This window comes from Strigops habroptila, chromosome 6 (assembly GCF_004027225.2).
Source record: "Strigops habroptila isolate Jane chromosome 6, bStrHab1.2.pri, whole genome shotgun sequence".
Lineage (NCBI taxonomy): Eukaryota > Metazoa > Chordata > Aves > Psittaciformes > Psittacidae > Strigops > Strigops habroptila.
In genome coordinates, this window is record NC_044282.2 from 19,326,553 (window position 1) to 19,348,081 (window position 21,529).

Genomic DNA, 21,529 nt, shown 5'->3' on the forward strand with positions numbered 1-21,529 from the left:
CCAGTTCCTTTAGATTTCGTGGTGGTTTAAGACAGAAAATAGACTTTGTGAACATAAATGTGTGTGTTTTAAGTTAGATTCAACGGGCTAGTTCCATGCATTAAGAACATCAAAACTAAGATCCAAATTTCAGATTTTCTGGTCGCAGTTTGGTTTAATTAGGATACCGGTTAAGTAGTTCAAGGTTCAAGGTGCCACATAACAGCCAAGTTACTTCACGACTTTTGGTATTTTGGGGTTTTTTGGGCAGGTGTTTTTTTTTTTGTCAGTTGTTCTGGGTTTTTTGTTTGCCCCCCCCACCCCGAGCTATTTGTTTCTGTATGACAGTCTCATTGATAAAACAGCTCTATGCTTTGTGTATACTGAGCATTTACAAACTTCACTGCATTAGTACAAAGCTGAGGAAGCAACCAGAAGAGCTGGAGGCAAGCAAACTGGTAAGACCCCAGATAGCTCATACAAGAAAAAAGCTTTCCATGACAGGAAGATGTTTCGACATGTGAAAGCTGAATAACTTTGTTTATTGCAGAAAATGATAACCAGATCATCATAATAACATGTGGGATTCTTCTGCAAAGGAAAATTCTTGTCACCACATGAAAATTAAATCAGTGATGCTTCAGAGTATCTACTGCCTGGTATCATATCATCATGTGAATGGCAGGGATTCCATTCAGAATTTTGTGCCTTTTATGAATCACAGCATATACATAATTTTATCCGGAATGTAAGTCTTTGAATTGCATTATGGCTTTAACGTACATCCACATTAACACAGTTCCTAGGATATTGCAGAGAAAAAAATGTAAGCTAGTAAAAAACAATGAAAAAACTCAAAAAGACCCCCCCCAAAAAAAGAATCTCACACAACCCCCCCCAAAAAACCCACAAAACCCCAAAAAAACCCCAAAACAAAACGACAAACACCCCCCCACCCTCCCACACAAAACAGAACAGGAGGCATTATCATTAGTAGTTAGCTGGTAATTAAGTTGTAAGTCTCTGAAGTTAACACAGGAATAAGCATGGTATAATTGTCTTGTAAACAGATAAGAGAACAATATATCATTTTCATGAGAAAGTGCATTGCTGTATGATATTTTATTTCTAACAGCATGTTGTGGTTTAAGTCCAGCCAGTAATTCAGAATCAGGCAGCCGCTCGCTCACTCACCCTTCTTCCTCCCCCTGCTCTTGGAGGGATGGAAAGAATGTAACTAACTCCCACAGGTTGAGATAAGAACAATCCAGTAACTAAGGTATAATACAAAACCACTACTGCTACCACCAAGAATAATAATGATAAGGGGAATCCCGCCAACCGATACCCAGCCCGACCCGAGCAGTGATCTGGGACTTCCGGGTAACATCCCCAGTTTATATACTGGGCATGATGTGCTGTGGTATAGAATACCCCTTTGGCTAGCTTGGGTCAGGACGTCCTCTCTCTGCTTCCTCGCGGCTTCCCCTCCTCCCTGGCAGAGCATGAGACTGAGAAAGTCCTTGATCAGAGTAAGCATTACTTAGCAAGAACTAAAAACATCGGTGTGTTACCAGCATTGTTCCCAGACTAAAGTTGAAAACAGCACTGCACCAGCTGTTAAGAAGGAGAAAAATGACTGCTACTGCTGAACCCAGGACACAGTACAGTAAAACTAAAATAATTTTCTATACAGGTAGAATTTAAAGCACAACTACTCACAAACATTAGCTTCAATTTAATAATTCGTTTTTCAGAATGTCTGAAGAGACCATACTGATCTGGAGCAACCAAAACCATAATGACAACCAGAAGACAGAACCGAATGTTATCAAAACAGAAGGAGCGGTATGATCCAGTAGTTGCTCCAAATGAGCCAGGGGCAGGAAATTAGCTCAGCAGACATTCCAGCCTTATTCTATGCCTCCTAAGTATAAATCAATGTGTAAAAGAATCTATATGTTCCTTGAGATCTTTCAAATCCCAGCTGCTGTTAGATCGTTGCTTCAGTAAAACACAGTGAATTTAATAACATCCTAAGCTTATTAATGGCAAGCATTTGATGGCACCAGCAACAGCACTGCTGTTTTCATTCTGTATATTTCTGCACCTGTGAACATCTGATCTGTGAACATCCTGCAGCAAATTTTCCTGTATTTTCTGTTGACCAGTTTAGCAGAAAACGTTCTGGCAAGGCAGACCTCTGAGTGTGTTAGTTTAAGTGAAAATAAGAAAGAGCTTTTGGTAGCTGTGCATAGAAGGCTACAACTGCAAATTAATGATCTGATCTAATAGCCATCTATGTAGCTAGAAATTTTCAGCACAATTCACTAGATCATAGTTTCATAGGGATACAAAGTTTTGACCTTAAGAAAAATGACAGCAATAAAAGCACAGTTCTTAGTAAAGTGTACAAAGTTTCACTTGATATGATCATTTTAGTAATGCATGGGATTATGAAGAAAAATTTCTTACATTTAGGATTATTGTAAGAAGTTATCCTGCACTAACTACAGAATCAGGTTCTTCTGATAAACATTTTTTTTCATGAAACCTGGTTGCAGTCACGTGTTAAATTTCCTGCAACTGAGCTTTGAAACATCTGAACTTTTACTGCATCACTATGGTATAATTCCTGAGGAAAAGAAGTATAATGTAATTCTTTTGACTTTATTGGTTTGGTAATCAATTAAAATGCTCATCATTTTCAGAAAACTGTCAGGAGACTTACAGTGAAAAATAATACACTTAGTATAGTCTAACTAGCTAAGTTGCAATATTTAATAAACAAGACGCCTACCTGCAGTGACAATCAAATGCTGTCACTAATCTTGGACTTTAGGGGATTTTCCTTTTTTCCCCTTTTTTATGATAGCTTGCAAAATGCTAATTTTAATAGGATTTGTGCAAACACAGAGAATGTGCTCTATATTTCATGCATTCACATCATATTTTAAAATGACTTTGAAAATGACAATACTTGGTGCTTTTTATAAAAGAGATATAATAAGTGAATTAAAAATTTACAAGACAGGTCGTTACACTTCTAAAACAATCTTGATTAAAACCAGATTTTTAGACCAGCTGAATAGCTGCCGGAGTACTCATAGGTCATCTCATAGTAAACTTGACCATGGATCTCAGTGCACAAAGGCCATACAGTTGGCTGAAAGTGTGTGTCATTGCTTCTGAGCAAGTACTGAAGCGTTGTAATACAACAACAGAAAAAAAGGTTTGTACGTGTCTGCTCATATACGACTAAGAAGGCTGAAGATTTCAGCTTTGACTGCCTAAAGTTTTTCACAGCTTTGAGAAGCCGACAATTAAGTTTTTCCATGTAATTAATATTTTCTCCATTACTAACATAGATTTACTACTGAAAATAAAAGCCTAATGACGACCAGGTTGTAAATGACTTTCCATGTTAGATACAGCTCTAAATTTTATTGCTATTTCTGTTTTGCTTGCTTTTATAAATTGCTGTTCAAAAGTAGCAAAAATGCAAGAGAAGAGATGATATAGCAAGGGTTTATGATGCTTTTGGCTATGTTTTATTGAGGTACAAAATACTCAGTCTTGGGCTATTGCATGACAGGAGTGCCTCAGCTTAACTTTAAAGCCAAAGGCAAAATAACTTTCTCTTGTCACCAAACATATATGTAAGCACTGAAGGCAGAAGCAACTTGCTTGTAAACATCATTACACAGCATTCTAAGACAAAAGAGCAATCTTGACAGATACTATGTGATGTTCATTTAAGCTTGTAATGTCAAAACCCTCAGTTCTGCCCCTTGGTGTGAACTCCGGAGATACAGGAAGCTGAAGCATTGCAGAATACTCAGCAAATTAAATTCCGTTCTGGCACTAAATATCTAAACTGTCAGTGCAACCTTTGATTCAGTGTGTGCTCTTGTGTATTTATTTGTTTATTAGTGTGAACAGAGCTCAAGGACCAGGGACAATTCATTTTCAATCCATGCTGAATTTCAGTGAGAAAAGTGCTTTTAGATAGTTAATGCTGACTCCTCCCCTCCACATTGCCAATAAATATAATTTACTTTTAGTATTAATCAAGCAGATTAAGGGGCAGAACTTCCATTAAGCAGTATTTTAATTTGAAGATCAGTGAAGTGAGAAAATTACTTCAATGTTTTATAAGAAACATGCATCCATCCTTGTAATGGCAGGTATTCTTAGAAAAAGATATATTATTAAGGAGATGGGCTTTTTTTTAAGGCAAAACCCCCCATGCTCAGTCTCAAGCATACAAAATCTCTAATTCAGCTTCTTGAAAATAAAGCATCTCACAATTTTGCAAAGTGAATGAACAAAATGAATATTTTTCATTCAGTGAATATATCAGTGAATATTTCCCTTCAAGTATTGTCTTCACTAACACCTGCTCCTTTTTGCAGCTTGCCCAGAAAAGCATTCAACTGCTATCAGCAACTGTAAGCTCTCATACTGATAAATACCATCTATGATCCATCTAGGTAATAGCTCAGGAGATGTCAAGTACATACCAAAGTCTATGTGTTTCTAATAGAAACATAAGATTGTGTTTCTAATAGGGCATTTGTGCATGATCATTTGATTTTGATGGAAAAGAGAGTTTAATCTAGTGACATTGACTTTAAAAATGGTCCTGACCTATTTTATTTACTACTAAAAATATAGTCTAAAAATGTACAAGACAGAAACATATAATGCATTTGGAACAATACACTTGAAACACTATACAAATATTTCTGTATATATTTTACATTACTCTCTAATAAAGATTTCTTTACACGTTTTACTTTAGTTTATTAAAATCCACTCACAAGTCTTGCTTCAAAATATTGGGTAAGAAATCATGATTTTTTAACAATAATTTTAAAGACAGCTTTTAAATACTGGAAAAGGCTTCCTAAAGAGGTGGTTTATGCCCCAAGCCTGTCAGTGTTTAAGAGGCATTTGGACAATGCCCTTAATAATTTGCTTAAACTTTTGGTCAGCTCTGAAGGGGTCAGGCAGTTCAACTAGAAAATCATTGTAGGTCCCTTCCACCTGAAATATTCTATTCTATTTTGTCTGGTTTTAATAATTTTCCATCTGCTTCATCTTATAACCAAGAAGCCCAAAAGTACAGAAGAATAAAATTTACAAAAGAGAATTCACAATTAAGACTCTGTTAGAGGATATAGTTTGTTCTGGATGTGGGCAAATTTTTTTTTTTTCTGTAAACATGTCTGTTATTTTTGCTGTGTCAGCCTTGTGCATGCAGAAACCCCGACACGTGAATAAAACTTGATTATACAATTAAAGAATCAGTAATCAATAACTGCAGTGGTGTTATCTTCAGGCTTAAAGGTGATTTCGTGTTCTAAAAATTTACTATGCCAATTCTCTTGCTTGTTTATTCTTGTTATTCTTTTTTAATCCATGAAAAATAAACTACTTTAAATAACAGTCACTTTCCTCTAAATGCATTAAGAATTGCTCTAAGGGTTATAATTTATACCATATTTGAAAACTGTCTTGGATGACAACATACAAATGTTTGGAGCTTGAAATCGTTTTGGAATGGTAACCTGTGTAGATCCTCAGATTTTTCAGCATTTCTGGATTAATACCTACTGAACTTTAATAATTCAGTTGACCGAATTTGCTGAACTGTACCCTTCAATTTAACGTTTCCATGAAAATTCTGGCATAGAATATGTCAAGATTACCACATACTTCCAACAAAGTATACAAACAATGCAAATGCATTAGTGGTATACACATCAAAACCTGCACCTGTCTCCCTAATGTAGTAATGAAAAAAAATAATTTGACTGAAAAAGTGTTAAAAAAAAAATTACAAGCTATACAGCAGATGACACAGCAACATCTGCCCTGCTGGTGGAAAATAAACATACTCAACCTGTAATATGATCAAGCATATGGAGTCACACGAGCAAAGCAAAATGTTGGATTATGTTTATTGTTTGTTATTTTTACTTTTACTTTTGAAAGACAGGCTTTCAAAATCACCGGCTTACTTTTACGAACACTCATTGTGACAGTTCAATCTTTTAAAATATGTTTACAAACACAGACCAGAATTTTGGCTGTGGTCCAACTTAATCTGTAAACCAAAATGTGAACTTTTTCTGATAGAAAAGAGATTTTTCTCTTTGTTTGTTTTGTTTGTTTGTTTGTTTTTTGTGTGTGCGTTCATTTCAGTATCAGCATGAAGGAAAATAAACTTTTCAGAGTCTTTAAAGCAATAATCTAAAATAAGACAAATATCCCCACAGTGCTAGTTAAGTCAGTTTTATTATGGAATTAGAATTATTTGTAATTATTCCTTGTAAAATCAATTTGCATACATAGACTTATTTTAATCACAACCTCTCACTACAGTCATATTGCAGTTTATACACATACGTAAGTTGCCTACTGCTTAAGCAGTGGCCAGAAATATTATAAGATTCATCAGAAGTTCTTGTAGTCACCTGCATATTAAACATCTGGTCCAAGGTACTAATCTAAGCTTCTCTATAGTCAATGAGAAATGTAAAGTAATTCAGTATACACTGTCCTTCTAGGACAGTTACTTAAGGTAGTATGGAAGGACTGCTTTCTGGTGCCTTTCAGTTTCTTTACAGTGCCAATAAAAGGCAACTAGATGACTACTTGAAAGGAGATCAGGTACCTACATACCTGCTCAGCATAGTGAGGGGAAACCTGTCCTACATATTTCTAAAAATATATCTTTCCAAGTAAAACAAATCACCTGAGGGCATCTGTTTTTCACTTTGAGACCAAAATGCAGGATCTCATTATGTCTTCCTATTAAACTCTCTCAATCAACAGTTGAGATTCTTTCTTTAACAATCCACAAATTTACCAATCACCAATCTATTCCTAGTACACTCCTACTCTACACATTTTGAGAAACTTCAGGAATACAGCCTATTCTTGGTTTTACTCAATCAATCATTTTCAGGGATCTATAAAAAAATAATAAATTACCTTTGCTACACATTTTACCTGTGAAGTAAAAATAGCTACGTTAACAGTTGATGATATTATTAAAATAGTGGTTGAGTAGTGCAATACAGTGTAAGAATATAAGATATTGAAAATTTGAATGGAAAATACATAGTAACAGGAGGGTTTTAATTAGTTGATTCCATCACTAATGTCCACAAATGTAAAAACAACAAAAACATTGCAAATCACACAATATTACAACTGCAATATTTGTTGGTCCTGGTAATTATGCTGACAGATTTAGTCCATTAAAAGTGAGAGATTCAGCTTATCACAGTAATTCTATATTTCTGAAAGGACAATTGAAGACCTGAAGAATAAGAGTCTTCATGGTTTTTGGAAGCTTTAAGATATATATTTGGAGTATTAAAAATCAAGTTTTATCTTGGAAATAAATCCAGAAATACATTATTAACTGAATATGAATGTAAAAAATAATGGCCTCAATACTGCTTATGAGATGAACCTTATAATTTCTCTTCAATCCTCCTTTCATCTTTGATGATCTGATTTGAAAAGACAACCACTGAGACAACTAAACCTTCTTCACCTTCTTCATTATGAGCAGGCTGTACAAAAAAAAAAAATAAAATTCTTTTATGAGGCACCTGTGTTTGGAAAAGGAAGCTATAATTGAAATTTCACAATTTTCTCTGTTAACTTCTGATTTTACATGTAACCAAATCCCTGACAAGAATTCCATTGTGGGATTGCACATGTATAATGAACTATGTTCAGCATCTCTGTGCTTCATGGAACAAAAGCTGCATCAGAATTACTAGGTTTAACCATAAAATAAATTAAGGAACCAAACAGTTTGAGTAACTTCTTCAGCTTAAACCATGACAGCAATTCATCCTGAATAAAAATACACTTAGAATCACAGAATCATAGAATAGTTAGGGTTGGAAAGAATATTAAGATCACCTAGTTCCAACCCCCCTGCCACGGGCAGGGACACCTCACACTAAACCATGTCGCCCAAGGCTCTGTCCAACCTGACCTTGAACACTGCCAGGGATGGAGCATTCACAACTTCCTTGGGCAACCCATTCCAGTGCCCAACCACCCTCACTGTAAAGAACTTCTTCCTTATATCTAAGGAACATATACTTGAACAATGAATATAGACTTCAACAATAACTGCCTGGATAGGCTCAGTTAGAAGTTCTAGCAGCAAAGAAACTGTTCTCAGAGCTTCTTTGACAGATAAGGTAAAAGGGTGAAAGAAGAGCTAGACAGACTTCCTAAAAAGTCACAAAAAATGTTTGGTGCTAATAGTCCCTCACACAGCTACTTGAGGGATATATCTTCGTGTTTCAGAAAATGGAAATGTGTGAAAGAGTACATGAAACTTCTATCTATGTCATACAAAAGCTCCTTAAGAATTTTGGAATATTCCTTGTAAGTCAAGGAAGGTGTCTCTTCTATCAAAAAGAAAAAAAAAAAAAAAGAAAGTAAAAGAGTAAGAGACAGAAAGACTGTGAGAACAACAGAAAAAGGAACAGAACAGTTTCTATCTTACCATTGCCCTTCTGTTACACAACAAAGTAAGAGTTCTTCAGAGAAAGACCATAAAAGTCAAGTCTTCAAAGGCCTTGAGAATATTTGCTGTATTTTATAGCTCATTAAAAGGGACCTGATTTCAGTTCTCAAATGCAAAGATAGACTACTCAAACACAATTCACAGTGCTTAGCTTCTAACTAGAAATAAAAGTTTACTAATAGCATGTATTAATATAATAAAAGGTCTCATGGTCCCCTCAAATCACAGTGATTCACAACAGAATTCACATAATACCTTATTTGGATTTTGGCTGCCAATTACATTTAAATATCTATTACAAGAGTTTAAGTAAAATTCAGCATAAAAGAACATATCATTTATGATCATCACCATTATTATGAATGACTGCCTCAGCTTTTAAGACGTGAGAAAGAATAACCCCCCATAACTTCCTATACGATGAATTGATGAGTAAGTTGAGAGATCACACGCCATATCTGAACAAATAAAAAAAAAGCTAAGAAATATGGCTTATCTTTGGTCCAATATGTTCATGGGCAGATAATCCTCTGATAAGTAGGCTACTCTGTTCATAAAGGACTGGACATGGCTTGGACATGTGTAATCTTTGCTGGGTAAAAATATGGAGTTGGTGGTCAGTCACAAATGTTTTTCCACAGTAATGAGGCCAGTTCTGTTTAATATCTCTATCAATTATCTGGACGAGGGGATCAGCTGCACCCTCTGTAAGTTTGCAGATGACAGCACATTGGGTAGGAGTATTGATCTGTTTGAGGGTAGAAAGGGTCTACAGAAGGATCTGGCAGACTGGATTGATGGGCTGAGGCCAAATGTATGAGGTTCAACAAAGCAAAGTGCCGGTACCACACTTAGGTCACAACAACCCCATTCAATGCTGCAGGCTAGGAGAAGAGCGGCTGGAAAGCTGCCTGGGAGAAAAGGACCTCGGGTGTTGGTCAACAGCCGGCTGAATATGAGCCAGCAGTGTGCCCCGTATCCAAGAAGGCCAATAGCAATCTTGCTTGTATCAAAAATAGCGTGGCCAGTAGGACTAAGGAAGTGAACATCCCCCTGTGCTCAGCACTGTTGAGGCTGCACCTCAAATCCTGTGTTCAGTTTGGGGCCCCTCACTACAGCAAAAACATTGAGTTGCTGGAGTATGTCCAGAAAAGGGCAAAAAAGATGGTGAAGGGTCTGGAGAATAAGTCTTATGAGAAATGGCTGAGGGAACTGGGGTTGTTCAGCAGGGAGTAAAGGAGGCTGATGGGAGACCTTATCACTTGCTACAACTACCTGAAAGGAGGCTGAAGCGAGGTGGGTGTCTCTTTCCCCAAGCAACAAGTGACATACCAGACAAGAGGAAGTGGCCTCAAGATGAACCGGGGAGGTTTAGATAGGATATTAAAAAATTCTTCACCAAAAGTGTTGTCAAGCATTGGAACAGGCTGTGCAGGGAAGTGGTGACACCACTTTCCTACCATAGTAGACGTAGCACTTCGGAACATGGTTTAGTGGTGGAGTGGCAGTGTTAGGTTAACAGTTGGACTCAATGATTTTAAATATCTTTTCTCCTAAATGATTCTATGACCCTAAAGCATGCTTTTGCATAATTTTTTTAATAAATCAGTAGTCTATGTTGTGGAGATTAAGGGTCTTGAATACATTAAATACAAGTTAAAGTAGAGTAATGTATGCATACTGAAAAAAGCTTAAAAGGCATCTATAGCAAATAGAGCTTATGCAATTATTACCATAGGTGTATTACAAAAAGGATGGTTTAACCAATCTCAAAAAACATTCTATCTGGAGCAATGAATAACTCTGGAAAAGAAATTCATCAGTATAGTAAGACTTTAGGTGGTGTGGAGGGCGATTCTGGCACTGGAAATATTTCTCTACAAAAAACAATGTTAATGCAATTGGGCAACACTTCAGTAGTATCACGTATAAACCAACAAGGTGGAAGAACCAAGAGTTCACCTCTGCTAATGAATAGAAGCTTTCAAGCTGCTTCAATGGGCAAGAACTGAACACTGAAGGTTGCTTACATGGCAGGCTCTCAGACAAAACTGGCTAAACCAAGAGACAGTTGACTCTGGAGAATTGTTTCTGAATCACAGTCCCAGGAAGAGTCACAGATCAAATCTGCAAACTTTACATCACTACTTGGTGATCTATTTGCTTTTGAAGAGCAAGATGATTATTTTTTACCAGACTGTGATAGTTAAAATGTTCAGATGTACTCTGAATTTCCTAAAAACCCCTAACTCTGAAGTCTGCCTTTCATACAGAATGCTGTTTGCAGTTGCAGGAATCTTTATAATCGAGTTAGTTCTCTTTCTCACATGGTTCATGATATAAAGACAGACATAAAAAGAAAAAAGCTGAAAAGCAAAGAGAAGAGGAAAGTGTCTTCACCCTGCCTCCTGGAAGAAAGCAGCAGGAGAAGAAGAGAAAGGTGGTAAGGCTAGATAGCTATTAGTCTATGCATTTCTGAGGAAAAAGCCCTGCAACCTATGATCAGAACTCAGAGTTCTTACATTTTCTTACAATTGGTCCTGTCAGCAGTGCCAGCTCAGGCCCTGAAGAGGCCCGAAGGTGAAACACATCAGGTGAGAGAAAGGAAACAAAATGACTTATCAGAGAAGATAAAACCTACACTAGTACATCAGGACAATTTACAATCTGGAAGTATCAGGAATTACATTGTTGATTTTCTCATCCTCACTCCTCCAAACGTCTAGGCGACAGAACTCACTTCCCAAAGAATATGGATTTCCAGTGGCTTTTGCATTTATGAGGGTGATATAAGATTCATAGAATCATGGAATGATTAGGGTTGTAAAGGACCTTAAAGATCATTTGGTTTGAACCTCACCACCATGAGTGGGGACACCTTCCGCTAGTCCAGGTTTCTCCAAGCCCCATCCAACCTGGCCTTGAACACTTCCAGGCATGGGACAGCTACAGCTTCTCTGGCAAACCTGTTCCGGTGTCTCACCACCAAAGAACCTCTTCCTTATAGCTAGTCTAAATCCAGCCTCTTCTAGTTTAAAGCCATTACCCCTTATCCTGTCACTACTTGCTCTTATAAAAAGTCCCTCTCTGGCTTTCTTAGGTACCCTTTGGGTACTGGAAGGCTGATATAAGGTGTTCCCAGAGACTTCCCTTCTCCAAGCTGTTGTCATGGGAGAGGGGCTCCATCCCTCTGGTTGTCTTGTCTTTTGTTGGTAAAAATTCCTGACACGATTTAGGACTCAAAGTGAGGTCTGGATAGTATTTGTCTATCAGGCTTGACTTTCTACAGACAAATGTACAGGGAGCGGCCTCTTATTTCTTTTTTCCTGTATTTTTATTCAAATGGCAATTTGATCTTGCTCTATTTTACTGTACTTTACGCACTGAGAAAGACCAACTTTATTCAGACAAACACCGCCTACAATATGAATCATTAATGCCTGTGAACTAAATAATGCTTATTGTGGTTGGATGCAATTTTGAAAAATTGCAAATATTAGCTTCTTGCTGGTATGTTCATTTTACCTCTGCATTATATTCACACTGAGAAATACTTATGGAACAGGAACGACAGACGGAACCATAAGTTACGTAGATTAGCCCTGTCCTGGTTTTAGCTCAGATAGAGTTAATTTTCTTCCTAGTAGCTTGTACAATGCTGTGTTTTGGTTTTAGTCTAAGAATAGTGCTGATCACACCCTGATGTTTTAGTTGTTGCTAAGTAGCACTTACCCTGGTCAAGGGGTTTTCGGTCTCTCATACTCTGCCAGTGAGGGGGAGCACAGGAAGCCAGGAGGGAGCAGAGTAAGGACACCTGACCCAAACTAGCGAAAGGGGTATTCCATACCACAGCACGTCATGCCCAGTATATAAACTGTGGGGAATTACCTGGAAGGGACCTATTGCTACTCAGGTTAGGCTGGGTATCGATCCGTGGCTGGTGAGCAATTGTATTGTGCATCACTTGTGTTTATTGTTATTTTTTTTAACTCTTCCCTTTTCCCTTTTAGCTTTATATTCTCCCCCCTTGTTATTTCCATCATTATTATTATTATTTTCATTATTGTTATTATTATTCTGTACTTTAGTTATTAAACTGTTCTTATCTCAACTCATGGGTTTTACATTCTTTCGATTCTCCGATCTTGTCTGTGGAGGGGGAAATAGGGAGGGTGAGTGAGCAGTTGTGTGGCAATTACTTACCAGCTGGGTTTAAACCCTGAAAAGCCTACCTGAGAGTTCTGTGAGGAGATCAGCATAAACCCCTATTAATACTTTGGGTAAGGCAGAAACAGATGATGACTGTGGAAAATATTAATTGATCCAAAAACAAAGAAGACTTTTCATAATACCAACCTAATACCTATTTATTTTTGATTTTTCTACTAGACTTCCTTTCAAAAACTAGTGGGTACCCAATTCAGATGTTAACTGTATAATTCAATATTTAAATTATTGTGAATGATAAAGTTTGTTTTTACTGAAAATTTGTGTATATATCTTTAATAGGAATCTGAAAAGCATTTGTACATGTTTCATCAGTTTCTAAGAGCTGCAGCTGGAGACAGGAGTAAATGATAAATATGAATACTGTGATTTTGGAGCATAATTATCATTAATACCACATGTTATTCAGCAGCTTATTAAGAGTGCTTACTATCTGGATATATGGCATAATGCAGTATAAAGCTTTGCAGAAATGAAAAGTTGACTACTCCTTGTGTTCAATATTTTTTGGTCCTAATGCAGAAACAGGGGGAAAGGGTGCAAGGAACGTGGAATGGCAAACAGGAAGGAAAAAGACATGGAAAAAAGGCAAGGATGGAAAGGTAGTAGATTTCTACCACATTCCATCTCTTTTTAGCTTCATGTCTCAGCACTGTGATGCATCAGGCAGCCAAACAGCTCTTATTTACTGGAGGAACAGTAACGGCCCTGACAACCCCAGAGAAAGGGGAAGGGTCAAGACAGCATAAAACCATTTCAGTTGCTTTGTCCCAGTACCTAGAGAGTTGGTTGGAATGAAGGCTTTTACATGAATTAGTTCTGCTTCATGCCCTCAGATACAAAAAGACAGAAAGTTCAGCTCAAGGAACTTAATGGTCGTAAATTTATCTGAATTTCTTCTATTTAGAATTCAAATGCATTGGCGCTCTTGTTACAGTCTGTGATAATGCATCATCTAACCTACCTACCTATCTTCCTTGATCTTTTAAAAAATAAGTAGAACTCAATGAAGCAGAGGTGTTTTGAGGTCTTGACAAAGCATTTATCTCATTCTTAGAGACTCTGTCATTGCAGATTCAGTTCTTGTCAGTGTATGGAGTAACCACAGACTTTGCTTTACAGGTTTGCAACTGTGACTGCTTTTGTTGTACATTCACAGTAGTAGTGTTTAACTGAGTAGATGTTCTTGCAAAGAGGGAATAATCATGAGAAAAGGGAAATAATGCAGTTCAACTGCATGTGTTTCTAGTAGAGAGGCCCAAACCATCATGATTAAAAGGAAAAAAATAAAGAAAAAAGAAAAGATTATACAGTATATATGTTCAATTCCCTTTTTAATCAAAAGTTCCACGTGTATTTATGCGTAAGAACAAGACTTCTTACATTCAAATAAAACTTATCTATAAAGAGAAATAATTTTACAGCAAACTGAACATGTATCTGCAGTATCTGCTACCAATTATTTTTAAACATTATCCAGATCAAAATATGGAGTTTGGGATTAAAGAAAATTGTTTTCCATTAGTCACTGTCAGTCAGTGGAAATATGAGAAGCTCAGAAGTGGTGTTTCTTTCGTTTTTGACTTGCAACAATTCTACCAAATAATTGATACGTACTGCTAAACTTCATATTGGTTTATTTGCAGAATTCAACTAAAGGCTCTGTGTGTGTACATGCCCATGTCCATATACTTGTACATACACACTTATTTGTTAAACAGAAAAATGTAGTTTTTCTATTACAATGTTCAAACCCAGTTTAAAAAGCACGTTAAAGTTACATTGGCTTTATACATGCCAATGCCAAAATCATTTAAAGGAATTACTTATTCTTGTTGCTATCCTTTCATTTATGTGTGGGGATCTGTCACTTGTACTTCAGTTGCAAGCAGTGGGAAAGTTCCCCTACAATTCCTTTCCTCAGCCTTAAGAGACTATTTCTGAGATTTTGCAATGTATAGGTAGAGCTTCATGCTATTACCTTTAACAATAGGCTCAGAATTTAGAAAAGGAAGATAAACACTAATTGCCCCCAAAATTATTGCCCCCAAAAATTTCCTGAAGGGGATAAAAAACAGCTAGGGTAAAAAGCTGGGGCAGAGGACAGGACTGAAAAGGGCCAGCAGCATGGATCTTTGTGGAGAAAAAGCAGTGAGGGAAGAAATTGAAGATACCACGGTAAAGTAGAGCCGTAGTATAAAAATGTGTCCTGAAGAAGAAAAGGAAAGAAATGGGCAAATAAAAATGATAAACAGATTAGTCTACCAAATAATTCTGAGATGTATGAGTCAGCTTTCCTGAATTAGTCCCCTATCTGCCTTTCACCAAGTGATTTTGAAAAAGAGGCATTCCTTTCAAATCTTCAGCTTCCTTATCAGCAAAACAAGGATATAAAATATACAACTTACACAAAGAGCTTAGAAGACCTTTAATTCATGATACAGAAATAATGACAGTAATCTACTCCTATTACAGAATGAAAAATTATTTTGTTTTTTATTATTCGGTATGCGAATGCCAAGTAACCATAACTGAGAAAATTTCTATTATGTATGGTACTGCACCAAAACATAGAAAGAAAAAAATACTGACATTGAAAGGCACAGATACGAAAAAATATGAGAAAAAAAATGTACACAGCTACTTCATAAAAAAAAGTATTAAAACTGTAGACTACATATAAGCATATGTGCTGTAGTTGTTTGTGTGTGAGGATGGACAACTGTGGTACAAATAGAAGCAGGGTTGAATTAACATTGTTCTTCTCAATTTCAGAACTGTCATTCAGCAAGAAAACAGACACTGGGATTTTGAGAAGCATAGACTGAGAGACCACAGAAATCAGAGGCAATGAAAAATCTGAGCTTTTTTATCCAATAACAGTTAGCGTGAGTATCTTTCATGAAAATAATAATTTTTTTTATTTTATTTTATTCCAAAGGAAGGAAGACAGGCTTCTGAAATTTGAAAATGGTCAATAGTGACAAGAGCAGCCAAAAGAAAAAAAGAGAAGTTCATAACTAAGAAAACCTCCGCAATTTGAGAAACACCAGTAGTGGAAACTACAAGCCTAGGAGCAGATATAGTTTAGGATCTACTTTCACATTTCTTTCCTTCTAATTCTTGGATAATACTAAGGTTTTCTTTGTTGTTGCCAATGAAATGGCTCACAAGACCCACCAGGCATATAACAAATAGATTTGTAAAATTACTTCCTTTCTATGCTCCAACTAGATAAGCAGATCTTAAGAGGAGAGAGCAATTTCCTTAACTTCTGGCTTCTAAAAAGAGGTGTAATGTCATGTTTCTCAGTCCATGAGGAGGCACACGATGATCTGGAGGACCTAATAAACCTCTGGAGACAATATTCTCCTTTTTCATCAAAGCTATTTCACAGGGATGTTTGACCCGCATAGGCAACAGTATTTTCAACACATATTCCGTGTGCTCTCTGAGATTTTAATCTAGCAGTTTTTAATCTAGTAGTTTTAATCTAGCAGTTACTTTGTTTGTCAGATTCCCATTTAGTTTCTCCTTCAAAAAAATACACTTTAGTTTTAGCATCACACAGCTTTGTCCAGGTTCCAAAGATTTTTTAAGAGATAATTCAACAACTGCTATATAGATAATTTATGCAGAAATTATTGTCAGTTTCATGGGCAGCTACCAAGCCTCACTGTGATTGGAACTAATAACTATTACCAAGATATGATAATTTCATTTAACATTAGGAAACCATCTGGTGCTTTCATGTCTTCTTGTAACGTAATGCCACACTTTCACCCAATCCACTCTCATTAAAACAAGACAAAGGAGCTAAAGAAAAACATACACGCAGATAATAAATATATCCTCTCAACCATTTTTGTGCAACACCCCCCTTCCCCCCCCCAGAACTCATACTCTCATAGATTTTTGAAGTAAGACGGGGCTACTAAAAAGTAATCTCAGCTCCTGTATAATGAAGACTATATGTTTCATTGTGTAACCTCTAAATCAAAAGCATAATGCATTTGGTTTATGCTGTATCCATTTTCCTCACAGTTGCTGCATGTGATGGATGAATCTAGCCAACTTTTAGATAAGTTGTAGCACTTATGACTCTCACTCTTAAAATTATACACCTTATTTCTAGTTTGAATTTGCCTAATTTTGCCTTTGAACCACTGGACCTTATTATGCCTTTTTCTGCTAGATTAAACAGTCATTTACTGTCAAAAGTCTCATTTCCATTAAGGCATTTACAGACTCTGATCAAGTCCCCTCTTAACCTTATCTTCAGCAGATTAAACAGACTGATCTTCTTTAGCCTCTAACTACAATGTTTATTTCCAGGCCTACAGTAGTTCCTTCACCTTCAATGAACTCTTTCCAATTTTAAACATATTTTCAAAGTGTGGTCACCAGAACATAACACAATAGTTCATTAAGTTTCCCTAATGTCATATAAAATGGCAGTGTTACTTCCTACTTGAAATTTACTTGTATATATATATCAGAGAAAATAATATACACCATTTAAACCTCTCCTTTAGCTTACTGGTAAAACAGAAATTATTCTGAAAGGAATTTAAAATGTGAATATTTACCCTGGTTTTTTACACACAATGCAGAAACATGCAACTCTTCTGTCTTTTCTATACTATCTATATTTTTCTATATTATCTACCTCCAGTGTCACTTCTGTAACTTAAGATATTTTTCTGATAGTTTTTATCTTCCTTTATCAGTTTCATGTTCTTAAGTGCTTTTTAAATTATTATTTAGTTGTAATATCTATGAGCTGTTCAACTCTAGTAGTACCTTGGAAGGCAATTCCATTTACGGTCTTTAAAATATTTTCTTCCATTTTCTTTTTCTTCATGTAATAAATTACATTCCTGAAGCAATTTGCTGATGCAAAATAGAAGTATATTTTGAAAACACACAAATACATATATACTATGTTTACCAGAACGGTAGTATCTTGTTTTCTGAAACTCAACCTCATTAGGTAAAATACCTAATTTTACCAGAAAGTTTGCTGTAACAGGCTGTATACAAACGTTTTGGTCTATCTTATCTTTCATAGAATATATATATCTAGTTAAATTGTACTCCTTACGCAGATAGCTGGAGCAAATAACATTTACATCAAGCAAATTCTAATTTCCACCTGGAAGTTGCTCCAGACACTGAATTAATCGAATGAGATTACATAGTTTCCATTTACTTTTCTTTTTAAGCATGATTTTCACTTATTGGCTGAACTACAAGAACAGTTGTATCTACTTCTTAAGTTTAGATCCATTAGGTAAACAATATCAATTAATTTGCATACTACTAGATAAGATGGTACACATCAGAAAAATATTTGGAATCATTTGGTTGCTACCTGGAACAGGAGTTCTTAACTATCAGTGCATTCTCATGTCACAAAACACTTACTAACCATGATCTATTCACACATATAGCCTAGAAAATGTTTGTTCCACAGAATAAACCTTAATTTGACCTTAAATATACCAATTGAATAAAGAAATCCTGTGTTTTGTTCTGATTTCTTTTTTATTCACAGTGAAGAAGAATTTGTTTATGTACTAAAAGCAATACCAATGTACGTGATCTGATACAATAACTTCGTTTTGTGTAAGTCTAGGTTATTCCAACTGCAAACAAAAATCTTCCATGCAGGATGTGCAATTACTATTTCGTTAAAAGTAGGTTCTCTCTAGCTCTTGGATATAATATACTAGATAAACACAAAATATATCTAGATAAATAGAAACAGAAGAAAGAGAGCAGAAAGAAAGACTTGTGCAGAAAAGGGAGGAGTATATCTTTATGCAAAAGGAAAAACATCCAGAGAAAGAGAAATATTCTCTGTGCTTAAAACCCCCACAGATTATGCACATACAAAAAAGGAAAAAGAATGAATGAGAGAGAAAATTAAGGGTGGGGAGAAGGAAAACTAAAAATTAAGAAGATGCAGAGAAAAGTGGTTCTGGCAACAAGAAGGAAACACATTGCTAATTTAAACTTGCTTCCTAATATTTCAGAATCCACAGTTCACATCTGAATTAGAAAAAGTTCAAAGTTTTCTGACAAACAAAAATGAAATTGGTGTCCTATAGTGTTTTCTGGTAACTCAATAAATACTTTTGTGTCATCTCCTTGTGGCCTTATATATAAATAATTTTAACTTTTAAAAAACCTCTATCTTCAAAATTTCAATGTTGTTTCTTTCAATTGCTTCACATATTTCCTGACATCAAGAGACCTCTAATTGATTAGTTACTTCTATAAAGTTCATCCTTTTCCAACATGTATTCTGGGGAAAATACTCAGAAACATGCCAATGTATGCTATAAGTTAAACAGCCTAAAACATTCCAATATACAGAAATTGAATGGACTTTCATTTCCAAGCACAAGCTGAACCCCTGTAACATTTTAAAAAATTAAAACTACATGTACACTTCAATTTGCTCTAAGGTAATAAGAGTAAATAGTGATTATTTAGCCTTGATATCTAAACAGATTTTTGTACTGTCTGAATCTGATGAGAGGAACTAATAACGCATAACACATTCTTCAATTTATGCAGCAGTTTACAAGTTACCTTGGACCTCAGTTTGTCTAATTTCAAATGCCAGTGTAATGGACACAGCAAAGCTTTAGGTGACAGCATAACAACTCATAAAAACAGAATACACTAGCTAGAAGTCTTCAAAATATACCAAAGATCAGACAAATATTGGTAAACACCTCCTTGTTTGGGAGATTCGAGACACCTCTGTGTTATCAAACATAAGAGTTTGAGAACAAACCATCCTCTCTCCTGTCATGCATACATCTAATTTAAGCCCACTTAAGTGCTTGATGAAGTTAGACAAGATTTCTCTCTAATTCAGCAGCATATTTCACTATATTTAAAATGGAATTATTTGAATATCAGATTAAAAGGAATAGAAAACCTGGCAGAATCTGAGCTTTTTTATATGGACCCCAGAATTCATTCAAAAGATTCTCAAAAATACGAAGTCCTAAAGGTTTTTCTCAGCCCAGCGACTAATATTCTTTATGTCGTCAGATTGCTTAAAAAAAGACAAAAATGAAGTATAATGCTATTGAACTGATACTGTAGCTCTTAACCTGACAAAACTCATTCCTGTACATGGCTATAAGAGATCTGTCTGAGCAAAGTGTTCCTGTTTCTTCACCTACTCTACTGCAATAAATTCAATTCTTTAAGCAAAAATCATCAGAGAAATTGCCTTTTATTTCTCATATGAGTTTTTACATTTGATTCCTTTGCTATCTTGCAAATCCTCAAAAAGTGATTTTCAACTGCTTTTGACATCAGCAAGAATCATATCTGTTGCTTCTTAGCAATGCGTACAAGTTTTCCCCCTGCAATCGGACATAGCATCTTTTCAAACAATATAGAGCTTACCTTGAAGAAAGTCATGGTTGCTCCATCTTCAACTGTCCCATACTCTATCTTTGTCTGCTTGGCCAAATCATCAGCAGAATCAATAGGGGATTCCATACGTTCCACTGTCAGAAAGGCGGCTAGGTTAGCAGTATACGAAGAAATGATGATAAGTGTGAAAAACCACCAAATGCCTCCCACTATCCTGGTGGAAAGGGCTTTGGGCATGAGCTCAGAACCTAATGAAAACCAGGGGAGAAAGGTGAAACCAATGCACAGAAAATAATTAATAAGTGTTCAGCACTTTTTGCCACAGTGGGGAGATGGAATCACTGTGCAAAAAAATCTTTAGGCTACAGGCTTACATGTACTGCTTGTACAAACACACACAACTGAAATGAAAAATAAGGACAGATTACACTTTTGGAGCTGTGGGAATCAATAGATAGAAATGGGAGGTTCAGTGATCAATGCCTTTTAAAATTTATAAATATATATATCTCAATGTGAAGAAAGCAGTTACTTGAACTGGCTTTCCAGAAAAATTATGAATGCTCCACCCCTGGAAGTGTTCAAGGCCAGGCTGGATGGAGTCTTTGGTGACACGGTTTAGTGCGAGGTGTCCCTGCCCATAGCAGCGGGGTTGGAACTAGATGCTCTTAAGGTCCTTTCCAACCCTAACTACTCTATGATTCTACAATTCTATGAAAAATCCTGTCTGGGCTGAGCCTCTAAGTTAATACTAATATTGAAGCACTTGTACAGTTCTTTATCGTCAAGGCACTACATAAATATTAAGTACTTCTTAAAAACTCACTTACTTAAGTAAAAATAAGCTACTGATGAGAGAAGCAGGTATGGAACAAAACTATTTAATATCTGAAATATACATTCTGAAATCTTTTATAAATACGCTTTGGACTTTTGCCATTTACATTGCTGTAAATGATTGCTCATTAACTACTTACATAAAAAAATTAACATCTCCCATCTCTATAGGTAGCCCCACAATTTCAGATCAACATGGGTGGCTTAATGCCACACGCTTAATTTGATAGAGCAGCAATGAAAAGATAAGACTGCTATGCATAAACTAGATAAAGACAGATTATAATGCATTGCTGGAGTTGCCTGCTCATGGCACTAAAGAATGGAGAGGGGAGACAGATACTGTATAGTAATTTGCATAATTGTCAATGCTAATTTAGAATCTAATGAGACAAATTGAAGCACATAAACTCCTCTTGTGCCTAATTACTAAAAATAAAATTCAATGTAATTTACAACCAGAAATTTTTATTATAAATGAGCATGTATGGATTTTTTTCCATAACATTATAA

General features: G+C 35.9%; 1 protein-coding gene across 9 annotated transcripts in view; it reads right to left on the bottom strand.

Moving 5' to 3' along the window:
• GRIK2 (glutamate ionotropic receptor kainate type subunit 2) overlaps positions 1 to 21,529 on the bottom strand; it is a 422,385-nt gene that overhangs the window by 72,901 nt on the left and 327,955 nt on the right. For 7 of the 9 annotated variants that reach the window (XR_003991913.1, XM_032920016.1, XM_030489997.2 and 4 more), the window contains one exon: positions 20,210 to 20,427. Coding sequence is in view for 8 of the 9 variants with exons in the window: in XM_032920016.1 (XP_032775907.1) it covers positions 20,210 to 20,427 (218 nt within the window). In the remaining variant the exon portion in view is untranslated. Of the gene's footprint in view, positions 1 to 718; positions 782 to 6,257; positions 7,572 to 20,209; positions 20,428 to 21,529 lie in introns of those variants that run through there. The other 2 variants (XM_030489999.1, XM_030489998.1) reach the window with 2 other exon arrangements.